This window comes from Drosophila subpulchrella, chromosome 2L (assembly GCF_014743375.2).
Source record: "Drosophila subpulchrella strain 33 F10 #4 breed RU33 chromosome 2L, RU_Dsub_v1.1 Primary Assembly, whole genome shotgun sequence".
Taxonomy (NCBI): Eukaryota; Metazoa; Arthropoda; class Insecta; order Diptera; family Drosophilidae; genus Drosophila; species Drosophila subpulchrella.
In genome coordinates this window covers 3,805,356-3,820,641 of record NC_050610.1, presented here as the reverse complement: position 1 = coordinate 3,820,641, position 15,286 = coordinate 3,805,356, and the positions used below count along the sequence as shown (strand labels likewise).

The window sequence follows — 15,286 nt, the reverse complement described above, 5'->3', positions numbered from 1 at the left end:
TGTCGCTCACGTAGGCAGTGTCCATGTAATTAAATTAAAATGGAAAATTTACTCGTACTGCGGATTAAATTAATTTTCATTTGCATTTGCATAAGTTCGTCCCCACTGCTCCTTCCATTCATTCCTCTTCTGGGTTTGCCTTGGCCCTCGTCCACTCATTAATTCCTTCATTATGCCATTTATTGCTGAGTTTGCTAGAAATGTGCCTTAGTTTTTATTTTCGGGCAACGTTCATTACCGGAACTTGGAGCTTACGACTAAGTAGTCTGACGGCTTTTTGCCAAACAATGGGGCGAATAAACAAACTTTTATTCCACAAATAAGAAAATAGTAATTAATAAAACATAATATGTCTTTAAAAATCTTCTACATTTTGTAACACTCATCACAGTTATCTGTTTTAAGTTACAGTTGTAGTCTTTTTAATATATCCACCGACCTTTATCGTCCTGTCGTAAATTGATGGATGAACTCAATTACTCTTCAACGGAATCTTTGAACATTTTTGAAAACAAAACACAAGATAATCAGATATTTCCATGAAGCACGGTATTGTAAATTCAGTTAACAGAACAAGATTTCTGATGAAATTAAATATTTGAAATCTGTAAAATAGCTTCTGCATTGAATTTATTTTTGAAATTTTTTCAGCTTCATATTGAACTACCAGGTCGAACATTTTGAAGAGTTACATAGGGGATGTGCAACCCTAATCTGTCCACATTTCTACATTTTCTTGCCTTAGACCAACAATTAGAGAAGTCAGTTCTGTTAACCCAATAAGCATTTCGAGGTCCTTGATTTATCTTAATCATTATTTGTTTTCATTATCTTTTATTGAAGAGACAGGGTTTTCCTTGATGCTAGTTGAGCCATAAAGAATTGAAGTGATATACTTTATTAAAGTTTTACTAAAGTTCTTGAGGCTTGCTAGGGGAGCGACAGCCATCAAGTCAAAAATATTTTTATATTTAAAGTTAATGAAAACCTTAATGGATAATAAACAAAGAGAATAATATTCAATTTAATCAAATATGTAATACGAAACTGTAAATTATACAGAGAAAAACATCCAAGAACCTTGTTCTTGAATTGAGAACATTGTTCTTGAATTGAGAACATTGTTCATAAATTGAGAACATTCGTTCGTAAAAACCGTGTAAGTACATTTTGGTATCAATAAAAGAACAAAATGGTGAGAAGAGAAAAGTTAAATTGAGTTTATGTAACAACATTTTGATAAGTATAAAACTAAGGACTGAACTAATAGTTTATTTGTACATACAATGTACTTAAATACCGCCAATTCAACTTGATTCGAGCAAAATAAAAACATTTTCAACTTCTATTTTTAAGAACATTTTCAACTCATATGAGAACGTCAGAATTTTCTCTGTGCATATATCCAGATACTTACTCTCATTTCCCATCGTTTTTCAGTGTATTGTATTGTATTTTGCCATTCCCACTCTAACGCCCACAAACGCTTATAACGATAAAATCTGTCTGACCCCCACATTTTTTAAGATTTTGTTAAACTGTAAATGGGATTTTGCTTCGTTTATTAATACCTATATTCATATAAAAATTGTTTACATGTGACCATTCATTAAGAAGTTATTACCAAATAAAGTAATCGCTAGGTGGCGCCCTGCGACCTCGAAAAAAGTCAATTGGCTGCTTGCATGTCTCCATCTTCCTTGCACTCGCTTTATCTGAGTAACGGGTATCTGATAGTCAAGGCACTTGACGACGATTATTGGTCCTCATAGATATGTCGTCGAAAAATGTTATTATGTTATCTTGTTTATAGGCTAATATGAGTTCTTCTAACCATTCTACACTTTTCAGGGGAACCAGCAGGGTCTCATCGGTGTACATTTCGGAATAACTCATTTGAAGAACAACAAACCGTAGTTTCCGATTAGACATAAGCACAATGTCTTTGGTAGACACCCACATGTTGTTTTCTGAGCACTGTAACACCCTAAGAATTCCAGGAGAAGTTTCATGGAAGTTTTGCTTAGAAGTAATTTCAAGCGTTTCAAGATGTTCTTTCGCAAGGTCTGCGAATTTCTCGATGTCCCGGGCGTCGACAAAGGCACAATCCACGAGTTTCAACGATTTTATTCGAGCCAATTCTGCAGCTTCCATGGAATCGATCGCTCCATCTAAAAGTCGAAAATATTGGAGAGATGGTACTTCTCTGGAAGCTAAAGCAGCAAAAAGGGCCTGCAGAGAACCGGCTAATGGTTTGGTGCTGATGTTTAACTCTTCAAGTGCAAAAAGATTGTGTAGAAGATGTATGTTTTTGGTGTCGGCAAATTCACAAAATAATATTTTCAAGGACCCACAATTAGAGAGTGCTTCTATTTCCTGAACTTCAAGCGCCGGTTCAGTTAGGGGCAAACACTGCACTACTTCTTCTTGCAATTCTGAACGGAAGTCCATCGGCCATATTTTCAAGCGCTCAACCTGAACCAATTGCAGCATTTTAAAGATTTCAACAAGAGTTCCTTGCTCATAATAGCCGTTTATTTCTAGGCATTTTAAATGTGGCAAAGTGACCAACAAACCATAATCCGAAGCGCTAACTTGATTCAGAACAAGGCGCAGTTTCCCCTTTGGGTTATATTTCATTTTACAGTCTTTTAAAAATATTTTTATTTCGCTCTGGGACTCCTTCAGAATGCTATATATTTGCTGCGAAATACTTATAAACGTATGCTGCGAAAGTACCTTTAGACTGTTCAGGTATATCATTTTTGAAATAGGCTCAATACTTTGGGGGTCCATAAACCCACATCTTAAATTCTTTAGTAACTTAATCTGAGATAAGGGCGCCGTGTCCTCATAATTTAAAAGTGCATTCTCTATGGATAAATCGCTGAGCTTGGGTTCCTTTCTGGCCAGCGCTACGAAAAGGCGCTGTAAAGTGCCCGGTTCGTGCTCTCCGTGAATTGTCAACTGTCTTAGTCCTTGCATTTTTGCTAATGGGGCGTATTCTGAGGCATCACAGTCGAACTTCATCTTGAACTCAAAGCGAATCACGTGGTTGCAATATGGTGCAATATCGACCAACCGTCCTCCTCTCATTTCGCTATTCAAAACTCGTAGATCCCTCAGGTTTTTGTTATTACAGCAGCATCTACATAACTCTTTAACATCCACACTTCCATTTAAAAAGAGCTGTTCGAGGTTTCCAAATCCCGTAAGGTCGTCGATGGTGTACCCTAGATAAGCGAAATACATCAGATTTTGTTAGTTGGGACTAGAAATTTAACAAAAACGCTTATGTATTAAGGATCAGTAATCACCGAGCAGGTTATAAAACTAGAAAAAACTAAGATGATAAGCAGTTGCTTTATATTAAATTTAATCCATATTGAATCGATAATTTTCTTTAGTTCTATCAAAAAAACTGCCTGTTGAAGCTCATAAAAAACCTATTTATGCATATCGTTTTATACCATTGGCTCACCAGAAATAAGCAATCTTAAAACCTTCAAATTTTTTTTTCTCCTCAGCTGATTCATCACGGATTCAAATACCTCCATGTGCTCACTGTGGTGCATTTCTGGAGTGTATCTCAACCTGGCACTGGCCAAGTTGTCATTCTCTTCAATGGCCAGGCATACGGATTTCCAATATATATTCTTCGCTTTCGCTGGGAAGCCCTTAACACGTGTGTATAGCTCAGAAAAGTCGATAGTTAGGCTTTCCTCAGAGCTCAAATAGAATAAGAAAACGTTTTTGTATACAAAACTTTTATAAAAGTTCTCATGCAGCAGTTCCCGAATCGGTTTGCAGCAAACAAAAATATTAATTAAATCCACGTATTTTAATTCGTGTGGCTTATTTGTTTTCTGGCAATTCTTTTCAATTTGGTTGATTAACTCATAGTAGCAAAAGTGGTTCAAATCCAAAATCGTTTTGTGACCCATTATTTAATGTATACTCTTATGTGAGTATCTCTCATAATATGCACTTTTAATTATTGTTTCTTTGTTTTTTTAACGGCACATCTTTTTCTAGCGTTCTAGTCGTAAGCGAAATTTAAGTAAGACTGAAAAGAAAAGAGTCAAAATGAGCTTTTATATTTCGAGAATTTGCAGACGGTCTCTGGAGATCGATGTCGCGTTGTCAGCTGAAAGAATTAATGACACTCTTTTCTTCAGAGAACTTTTGATTCTGATGCTCTTTCGCGTAAAGACATTTTCCTAAAAATAGCTTTAATTACTAGAATGATATTCCAAATTTTTAATATAATTTAAATCCATTTAATATTTTTAAACATTGGTAATATTTTAAATTATAAACAAAAAATGGTTCGAATGATCTTTTTTAAAATTTTATAATTGTTAACAAAATGTTCTTATTAGTTCTTTATGCAAAGACTTATTGGTCTTATTTATTAGTTTCCGTTCTGAAAAGGGAATGGGCAATTTCAAAGGACTTTGACAATTCAGATTCCTGACCGACTGTAGGTAATCAACCGCTTAAAAATACAGTTTTATGCATTGTCTGTAAAAACTTAACCCAATATCTATTAATATAAGCTCTGGACATTTTTGATAAGATGATCAGATATTTCCTCAAGATAGGCAAGTAACGCAACCGCATGCATTCGAGCTGAATGAGATTTCCATGAAGGGATAGACTTCTAGCTTCCAAGTATTTTTCAGGTAGAAAATTGGCCGAATGTAACACTAAAACATTATGATGGGTCTCGAACCTCTTCAGCGATATCAAATACCTATCGGCTCATCGGTGTTGAGTTCTTCAAGCAGCAAATCCGATTTAGGTCAATTATTGCAAATATTCAATATCAGTCAGCCCTTAAATTCTTTCAAAAAATTTATGTTGGATAGCTCTAGTTTCACACTAAAGACGAGAGCGATGATTTCATTCAGTGGGCTATAAGTTTAATTTTAAGTTTAAATGTTCAGATGGATCAATTTATTAAGGTCCCAGTCCCATTTACCTCAAATTTCAAAATTAACGTGTTCAACATCGTCCAGTAGATAAGCTACATTCCTTTCTTTGCCGTTCAGTTTGATTTGCTTAAGTAACATATAGTAACAAAAGTGATTCAAGTCAACAATTGTTTTTTGGCACATTTTGAATGTTTTTAAATGAGGGTTTTATTTGTAATAATGTGTAGAGCTTATAATTAACGTTTATGTTATTTTTATCCCGGCGTTGATCAGCGGCAACTGAGAGCAAAAAGCCTTGTGTTTTTTAAGCTTTTCCGCTCACACTCACAAGGCATCCAAGAGAGATATGATCACCAAGCATTATCTCTAAGTGTTGTGAAATATTTTTCCGAAAATACTCCTTACATTTGCACAGATTGTCTCTGTTTTCCTCGGAATCCCCGAGCTTTTATCAGAAAATACACATAGACAAGACGTGGGATTCCGCAATCCGATTTCATAAATTTATTGCAAGATTTAGAGGTTCAAATCATTGATTATGTTTAATCATGGTTCATTTTAACATGCTTGAAAAATATAATCATTACTAAAAGGTACTACTTACTTGCTTGTTAGAGATATCTTTGTCAGCCGTTTTTCTCTGAAATAAAAGCATTTGTGAACTGTAATAAAATGCTTTACACACCTCTCATATCCCTGAACCTTCTGAAGTGTCAGCACCTGCAGCAATTGAAATACTTTCAGGACAAAAAACCCATTCTATGATATCGGCAACCCTCCCCACACCTGCCATCACCACTTCAGTTGGTAACTGAATGTTGGCAAGCCGAGTTTATGATGTCCTGGTTAGACGGGCATACATAAACATTCCTTTCACTATGGCATCCCCAAAGCTGGATATTTATTGTGTGTACAATGTTCAAATTCCAAATTAAAATCCTTCAACGAAAATTATTACATTTCATTTAAACCGAGCGAGCAACTTAGGGCACATCATAATTAATCCCATGCCAACCCAGACCAAAAGTGACGAAGGGATGCCATTGAAAGTGTACATGTGTGAGCGGGTGGATGTCATATAAATTCCATAATACGATGTAATTAAATTTGAGTCAAACTAAAGCACGTAAAGCTCCCCATAATTGAGCGACATCATATGAAAGTGAGCCAGATGTAAGCACTGGGAAAATTAAATCGTATTCTTACGACGCATGAACAGTTTAAAAGAACAAAATTAACATTTTAAGCAGTAAAATATCAAACAAAAACACCTCTTAACGAGGTAAAGAGTAGTGGCGAACGCGCCTTTAACAAAAATTTGTGATAACAACAATTGTGACGAAAAATGATATTACATTCGATAAAATAAATAAACTATATTAAATTTATGATTTCGGCCCGCAACAGAACATATTTATTTACCTACATGTAAATTTTCTGTCGTAGCGTGCCGAATCTGTCGTTTCTTACATTTCCCGCCGAACTAGCGGGTTTTTCTAAAGTGGTAGAACAAATAGATCAAGTTTCCTATTTCGATTAGCTTCTTGCAAGTAAAGGACCCTAAAACCATAACAGATTTTCCGTTTGTAAAATCTAAAAAGAATAAGCATTTTAAATCTGGCTTTTTTTTTATTTCCCGCTAAACTAGCGGGTTTTTCCAAAAGTCGTAGAACAAACGTTTTCTATTTCAAGCTGCTTTATACACCCATAGGGTTTCCAAAACCCTAAAACTAAGATGGGATGCATACAAACCCACAAACAAAGGGACAAACATTTTCATTTTGGGAAGAAGAAAATCTTGTTTTTTGAATTACTTTTGAACGGGACATCGGATTTCAACAAATGAGGTGTCATTCGACGCGTATTCTTAGTAAGAATAAAACTAGCTAAACAGCCGGGAGCTTTTATCCCCACCGTATCCAGCAGCTCCAATTTTCTAAATTTTTGCTTTTACACTTTCACCGCTTTTTCTCCCAAACAAAACTATAGTTCGAAAGTCTTGGTATGCAATCTTCTTAGTTTGGTGTATCACTCGTTACGATCGGACCATAATGGCAGATTTTCAATTCTGCGGCTATATATAGTAGTTGTCTTCGCACGCTCTCTTGCGCGCTTCGCCACTACTTGTACTGCCGTCCACAGTGATTTCTTTCTTTATTATACCCGTTACTCGTAGAGTAAAAGGGTATACTAGATTCGTCGGAAAGTATGTAACAGGCAGAAGGAAGCGTTTCCGACCCCATAAAGTATATATATTCTTGATCAGGATCACTAGCCGAGTCGATCTAGCCATGTCCGTCTGTCCGTCTGTCCGTCTGTCCGTCTGTCCGGATGAACGCTGAGATCTTGGAAACTATGAGAGCTAGGCTATTGAGATTTGGCGAGCCGATTCCTGAGCTTCTTACGCAGCGCAAGTTTGTTTCAGTAGAGTGCCACGCCCACTCTAACGCCCACAAACCGCCCAAAACTGTGGCTTCTACAGTTTTGATGCTAGAGTAAAAATTTAAACTGAAATGTATTGTTCTCATCAATACCTATCGATTGGCCCAAAAAAAAGTTTGCCACGCCCACTTTAGCGCCCACAAACCGCCCACAAACTTCAAAAAATCGTAAATATGAACGCGGATATCTCGGAAACTATCAAAGATAGAGTATTGGGATTTCAGATTTAGATTCCGTAGCCTTGTACGCAGCGCAAGTTTGTTATTCGAATATGCCACGCCCACTCTAACGCCCACAAGCCGCCCAAGCCTGTGGCGCCCACAATTTTTATGCTAGATTAAAAATTTGAACTGAAATGTATTGGTCTCGTCAATGCCTATCGATTGATCCAAAAAAAAATTTGCCACGCCTACCCTAACGCCCACAATGCTTAAATCTGTCTTCCGCCGGTAGGTGGCGCATTTAAATCTCGCTTTGCTGCTTGCATATCTCCATTTCCCTTTGGTCCCTTTAGCTGAGTAACGGGTATCTGATAGTCGAGGTACTCGACTATAGCGTTCTTCCTTGTTTTTTAATAACTTGATCAAGGACTTGAATTTCTGCAATAAGTGAAATAGGAAATATTTAATATTAATTTTAATATTATACTTCTCAGTAAAATTAAAAACAGTTATCTTTTTAACTCGATGATGTTCAAGTGTGCCCCAATATTAAGAATCAGGAATGAAATATTTTTATTTCCGTGTTTGCATTTATGTGTACTGGAGCAGAATAGCCAACAGTATCTTGTTTGGCATATGAAGTCATAAACCAAGTGTGCAATTAAGCCGGTCGACTGACAGGGTCTAACCACTCCATGTACCCCTTTTTCCAGAGGAATTCACTTATTTTTACAATTTTATTGTTTATAATTTACGAGGCAGCCAGTATGGGGGAAATTCCCTCAAGTCAAAGTCGCGGACACGACATGGCGGCCAAGTGGCAACCTTTGTCCACTGACAGCACTGACCCTCCGTTGACCCCCTGTTGACCCTTCAGATTCAGAGCCCGGCCGGCAGCTCGTTACAAAATGTTGGCGTCGGCTGTCAGCTACACATGAAAATTGCACAACTTTTGCCTTATTACGGACGGAATGTACAGCGAATCAGGAGCAGGAGCAGGACCAGCCAGGCCCACGAAATCCTTCCTTCCATTTTTTCGCATTTTTTTGTACCAGTTTCCTCATTTTATTTTAATTTTGTGCCTTGCTCGCTCACTTTTCCTTTGGTTCCGCTGCCTCGCTCTTTTTATTCTAATTAAATTTTTTCTACCCCAAGAGGGTTGGCGGCCCAACAAGGCGAATTTATTCTTCTGTAAAAACAAGAAAAATTACGCAAAAATAAATAAATTTACATAAGCTCGGCGTGAGCCAAGAAAAAAAGCTAGCAAGTATTTGTACATAACAATAAATAAAATTGCATTTTCGTTTGGGTTTTCCCTTATTTTGGGTCTGACTTCGGTTTGGGTTCTAGGTCTAGGTTTGGTTCGCTTTGTCCAATTTCTCAAAGAAAGCCAACCGGAAGAACAACAAACCAAAATAGGGTTACGTAGTAAGATCGCTTGGTATTTGCCTGTTATTCGAAAGTAATTAAAAAGAAAAGACTTTAAGTCCGTACATACTTAGCAGTACTGCAAAGGAAATACTCGTAAAATCCTAAAGAAGTATTTCGACCAAAAAAAATCTTTCTTTATTTAAGTGTGTAACTTACAAATATTTATCTTAATGTTTATATTTAAGATTTCTCTAAATAGGTGTAACTATTTAAAAAATTTTGATGTGTTCTATTAGAGTTCGCATTTCGAGTATTTTCTCTTTTACATATCAAACCAAGCTCGTTTCCCTAAAACCTCAGAACTGGCATGCAATTTTAAGTGAAATGGTCATTGTTACGCCGATTTTAGACCCCGTTCGCAGCAAAATATGGTCATGCAATTATCGCCTACTAACTCGAATAAAACCCCGACTATCCCTATTTACCACAATTTTAGATTGGGCGAGGAACAGAAATTGAACAAAGGAATAAATTGAGTATTGTTCTGCCGCGTTTAACGTTTTATGGAATTTGATTTCTGAATCGTGAAGTAGCAATAGCTAATAGTTTAAATCCCATTTAAATTAAACAACATTTACATGGGACACAGTGCACTGCATGATAAATAGGCTAAGAACTATAGATCAACAAGTACTTTAATTACTGGAATGCAGAATTTATTGAATACCCATTTATCTGCTAACCAAATTAACTTATTAACTATTGGATTTAATTAACTTATTGCCCGTCAAAGATATTGACAATAAAAAAATATGTACACTGTAAATAATCTTTAATAATGTGGGTGATACAAACTTTTAAGATTTCTCGGCGTTAGAGTGGGCGTTTTTTTTTTTTTTTTTTTAGTATAACAAATTCATTTATTTAACGTTGATCAGCCAACCTAATGGCTATAAGAGTGGGCGTGATAACTGCCGCCACCTAGCGTTAAATGTTATGATAAGATAAAAAAATCCATTTACACTTTAACTAAATCTTTAGCGTTGTAAGCGATTTTGGGCTTTACTCTACAAGTAAAGGGTATGCCAATGTTGACTTTCAAATTATTTTCACCTTACAATAAAATTAAAGTTTTCAAGCAACATTACATATTTGCAAAAATAAAGAAACTAAAAATTACAAAATCTACTTTAGATAAATTAATATCTCAGATTATGTATACGCACTGGCGACAGGATGTGCGCCTCTTTTCTGGGATCTGATCTTTCCCAAGGACTATGCGATGTTTGAAAAAGCAAAAATAAAAATGCGCTAGTACCCTGCACACGAATAAAAGAAAAGTATATTGGTATCTAGAAATCCAAACGTTTTAATGTTTGTTTGTTTTTGATGAAAACTTTAAAGTCTGAAAATGAAATAATGTCAGAAAAATATTTCATTTTTAGCTCACTCATTCTGTGAAGGACAAAGGTATTACGAGGTCGGGGCCTTCGACTTTATCACTACACTTGCTTCAATTCCAACGGCCTGCGACTTTCGCCTGCCCTGCCGCTATTTTAATAACGTGCATGCTGCGCATTTGGGATAACATCTGAATTTATGTAACGACACAAGCGCAAACAAAGATGGCAGCCAGACAGGCGAAACGTGAAAAGCGGAAAGGAAAAGCGGGAGGGCGGGACAGAGAAGATTTTCCGGGACCCAGAAAGAGATAGAGCGAGGGGCAAACAGGGTCGAGAAGAAAACTCAAATGAAAACTGATGCGGATTAGTATTTAAAATAATGTCCTGCAGGGATATAACTTGCACCCCACCCCCCTCAAGCCTTGGGCCTCATTCCGTTTTCTTTATTTTTTTCTCATTTGATTTTTTATTTTGTGTTTCCTTATACTTTTTCCCATTTTAATTCCTTTGCAGCGATTTTTTCTTTTGGGGAATGTTTCATAAAATTTATATTTGCAGATAAGTGTGCTTGTGAAGCGTGAGGGAGGGCAGGACGTTTTTATTACGGGACAATTTACATATTTTTCTTGTTAAAATTCCTCAACATTCTCTCCCCAACCAGGTCCTTCGTGTCATATGAATTTTCCCCCATTTTCTTGTTTCTGAATTAATGTTAATTTTTATTACACTTACTGTAGCTGTGCGACCCACTCCGCTCATTTGAATTCAAGTTTGTTTGTCTAAGCGCACAACAAAAAAGGACGAAAACAAGAAAAGCTAAGAGGGAAAATACCAATGGCGGCGTCCAGATGAAAATGTTAATAATAAAACAACAAAATCCAAATGAATGCGTTGCAAATCGAAAAATAATAAAAATAGAATCGCCTTCCCATCCCCGCCATTGTCTCCTGTCTGCAGGACATCAAGTCCCCCAGTCGGTGCCTCATTACGTATTCCCTGAACAAATTCTATTAATTATCGTTATGTCCTTCTGATGGGTGACTGCAATCGAGGGACTTCCCGCTGGTTGTCCGCTCGTTTCTTAATAAAAGTTACACGGGGATTTTAATTTTCCCCAGTAAGCTGTGTTTATGTCCCCTGAAAAGAACCTGGAATTTTTATTGCTACTTAACGAAATTTTTACTCAGTTAAATCATGACTTAAGAAAACACAACACTACTGGTATACGTTCTTAAAAATAAATAACCTCTTTTAATTTTAAGGTTTGTTCATTGATTTCCGTTTTTTTATTCAACTACAATCGAAAATCAAAAAAAAATTTTGTGTGCGATTCCCTTGTGGAATCCAGTTGCTAAATTATTCCCAATTCAATTTCCGATGGCCAAATAAAATCACAGGCAGCCAACTAAAGAAATGGGACATCGAGCACTTCTATTGGGATATGTAGAGATGAGCAATTTGTTGTTCTGATGCTGCTGGTCCCCGTCATGGAAAATTCTAAATGTTTCAATCAACTATTCGCAATATTAAATATTAACGTACAACTCGAGTGGAGTTGTCTCGGACTGACCCTTTCGATGTCGGACCCAAAAAGGTCATCGTGTGTCTGCAAATACATTCACATTACATAGATGCGAGTAACTACACAAAAAACAAATATTTAAGGATACGATAAGCCTTAAATAAATATCTTGAATATGCATAGAAGTAGAAAAAATCATTTTATTTGTCTTAAAAATGTAATAAAATAATACATATCCCTCACCATAGAGAAAACTATCCCATTGACCTGGAAAATATAGTAATTTTTAACTGTGCAGAGAAGCTGGCAAGTAATTTTGGACATTTTTCATCATAAACAGCAATGACTACGTCTGCAGTTGGAAGACCCAACCCCTTCTGGGAATTTCTTCCTTGGCCGGGCTTTGATTTCGAATTGGATTTGAATTTGGAATTTTTGGCTTTCAAGGACCGCCGGAGGTTGAATGGGAAATGGCAATGGAGTCCGAGTTGGTCAAGTTGGTCAACGCATAAATATTTCTCTTTGTTCGGGCATAGCATCGGGTCCAAAAAAGAGCATCACGTGAGTGCGAGTGTGTACCTGTATATCCTTGCCGGTCTGCACTCATCTCTCCACTCCTCCTGCCGCCTCCGCCGCCCTGTCTGGCCACCCCCTTTGCACCCACCCCTGCACCAGCACAAACAAACAAGCACAAGGATCTGGAGTCGTGGGCAGATGGAAAGGATGGTCAGATATGAGCAACGGTCGAATGGTCAAGTCAAAGTTATTGTCATGTCATGTAAGTGCCAGCCACCCACATTCACACCCCCTTTCGTCCCCGGCCTGGTCAGATTTTCCAATTTCATCTTCATCTTCCATACAGTACAAGTATACCATTTTGTTTTTCCTTTTCGGGGCACAGTGGGCAATAAAATTGATTTTCACAATATTTTCTACGCAAGCCGATAGCAAAAATACACATTTCTCTTAAAGTAAAAAGTGCCAATCTAAAATCAATAGTTTTAGCTTTGCCCTTAAAACATTATTGATTATTTACAAAATACTAAAATAACAACTGTAATGACCAATTACCTCTAACATCTGATGTTAAATAAATTATATTAAAATCATATTATTTCAATTATTAATGCTTTAAAAAATCTATGTATTTCATAGAACTATTCATATTTAAATAAAGATATTATGATTTTTTTCTTACTGTTTTATAAAAGTGCGATAATATTAAACAATCAAAAACTGCGCCTTAGTAAATAAATCCAAATACAATCTGTAAAACACTTCAATCATTTATACTAGTGTAAAATCCACCTGCTGCTGGGAAATCTGTCGACTGTATATGATGAAAAAGTTGTCACACGTGCGCTGAAGTTAAATGTAAACACACCTGGTAAAAAAGGCTCATCAGAAATTCACCGAAACTTTTCATAAGTTTGAAGAGCACTGGGGAAGATCGTGTTCGAGAAAAGGTTTTCCCCTGGGCTGGGTAAAATGTAAATATCGGTTGTAATGGCCCACGCCCCAGGAGGTGGAAAAATCAACTGGCCAGTAACTTTGGAGCCAACTTTGATGGCATCTTGCGAAAGTTGAAAGTGACTTAAGTGAAATTTCCACCTCGGGCGGCCCCTTTTTCTTGGGCTTTCGAGGGGTCACGCCATGAACATGAGTAAAAATTAAATTGATTTTCCTCGGACATTGTTCGGACCTGTGCTAAAGTTCGGTTCGCTTTTCTTTTTGGCCCTTCATGGTCTTTTGACAACCCTATGGATTTCGAAAGGATTTTTTTGCTCGAATCCTTCAGGAAACTTCAGCTTAGCGAACTACTTCAACTTGCCTGTGTCGCATATTAAATTGGTGAGTAAATAGTTGGATACTTATTGACTCACTTCATAAAGTTCTCTGCTTGAGTTAAGCCGGATTTTCCCAAATTTTTACGTAGCAAAATACTATGTGGAAGGCTTCCCTCATACCATCCACTAAATCCGCATTCCCGTTCCACTTGACTTAAGCGACAATTTCATTTCAATTAAATTATAATTATATCTTTAGTTTGGCCCCATCAAGTTTCAGTCAAACAAAAAGTACAATTTTCATTTTCACCTTTGCAAGAGACTAGGCGGGCGTTGATAATTTCCCAAAATTGTTTGACACTTCAAAGTCATTATGAAGATAGCAATCACCAACCCCGTTTCTTGGTACGCTCAACTTTCCTCCAAGGGTCCTGACATTTCTTCACGGCCCGGCATTCACTCCAGCTCCCATTCCAGAACCTCGGCAATCCTTCAGGTCCACCCCTCCCTCGACCTTCTGCCACTTTACTCAATCCTAAGATGGGACTTGCCACGTCTGTCTACATACCTTCATACCCGCAGCGCTTTTTGATGTAATTTTGGCATAAGCCAAAAAATGTTTCCTTTCTCGAGATGTCTTTGTCTTCACTCCCCAGCCAGCGGTTTCCGAATGCGACACGCTCTGACAAATTCATCCGGGGAAAATGAAGAAAATGTCTGAAAATTAAATTTGGAATTAAAATTTTAACGTTGCGCACATAACTTTATGCCCCCGGGTTTCCGTTCCACCCAAAAGGGCTTTATTGCATAAGGACGTTACCTTTTTGAATGTTGGAATCGTAATGGCTAAACGTATATTTAACGGACATTTTTTAAACCTTTAGTATGTAAGTTCAAAATAATTTATTTCTTTTTTATTTTATTTTTAAAGTCTTCCATTAACTGTTTTATAAACACTTTTGCTTGTTTAAGTTCGAAAAAATCACTTAGAGGCCTTTAAATATAGTTTTTTGGAATGTTATGATTATTATATTATGAAAACCGTTAATCAATTTTTTTAAAGTATTATTAATTTAATTGTATTTGTTAGTATTTTTGCGGCGATAGTTTTTTGGTAATCGACTATTCTGCAGTCAAGCTATCGGTTATTTGACTAAACAAATACTATGCGGCACCTTATTGTGAATGGCATTTTATCAGCTGATCGCTTCTTTGTTGTTTTTTAAAATAAACAAAAGAGACATTTTGGTAATATTACTTATTAGACGTTCTTTTTCTATTTGGATTGAAAAGTATTTCTTGTTAAAGGAGAAAAATGTAAGAAATAACAGAAACATATATATTATTAAGTATAATTTGTATTTCATATCTGTGATGAAATAAAGTACTTGTGGACAAAGTAAAACTTGTTTAAGCTAATAATTTCAGTCAACAAAGTCTGTCATACTTAGTAAGACTACTTAGGACAAAAATAACGAAACAATTTTTAAATATAGGTACGTGTATGAACATGATAAATATGAAAATAAATTTGTATACTTATACCCTTTGTTTGTAAAATAAAAGGGTCTATATAAGTATAAAAAGTATCAGCAACAATCGATACAATTAAAATCAAACTAATAATATTAGCTTTTATAAAAGCGATTCATTGTTATTTTTT

At 36.4% G+C, this 15,286-nt stretch overlaps 1 protein-coding gene across 4 annotated transcripts; it reads right to left on the bottom strand.

Moving 5' to 3' along the window:
• Nucleotides 1-1,645: 1,645 nt before the first annotated feature.
• Nucleotides 1,646-14,252, bottom strand: LOC119546981. Of its 4 annotated transcripts, XM_037853631.1 has the most exons (3): nt 14,192-14,252; nt 5,542-5,577; nt 1,646-3,233 (listed from the first exon to the last, which is right to left on the bottom strand). In XM_037853631.1, the coding sequence occupies exon 3, from the start codon at nt 3,094-3,096 to the stop codon at nt 1,738-1,740; it is 1,359 nt and encodes a 452-aa protein (XP_037709559.1). In that variant the 5' UTR covers nt 3,097-3,233; nt 5,542-5,577; nt 14,192-14,252; the 3' UTR covers nt 1,646-1,737. The 4 variants fall into 3 exon arrangements, with proteins under 4 accessions (XP_037709559.1, XP_037709558.1, XP_037709560.1 ...); XM_037853632.1 differs by lacking the exons at nt 5,542-5,577; nt 14,192-14,252 and adding an exon at nt 3,552-4,029; XM_037853630.1 differs by lacking the exons at nt 5,542-5,577; nt 14,192-14,252 and adding an exon at nt 3,482-4,029.
• Nucleotides 14,253-15,286: the final 1,034 nt, after the last annotated feature.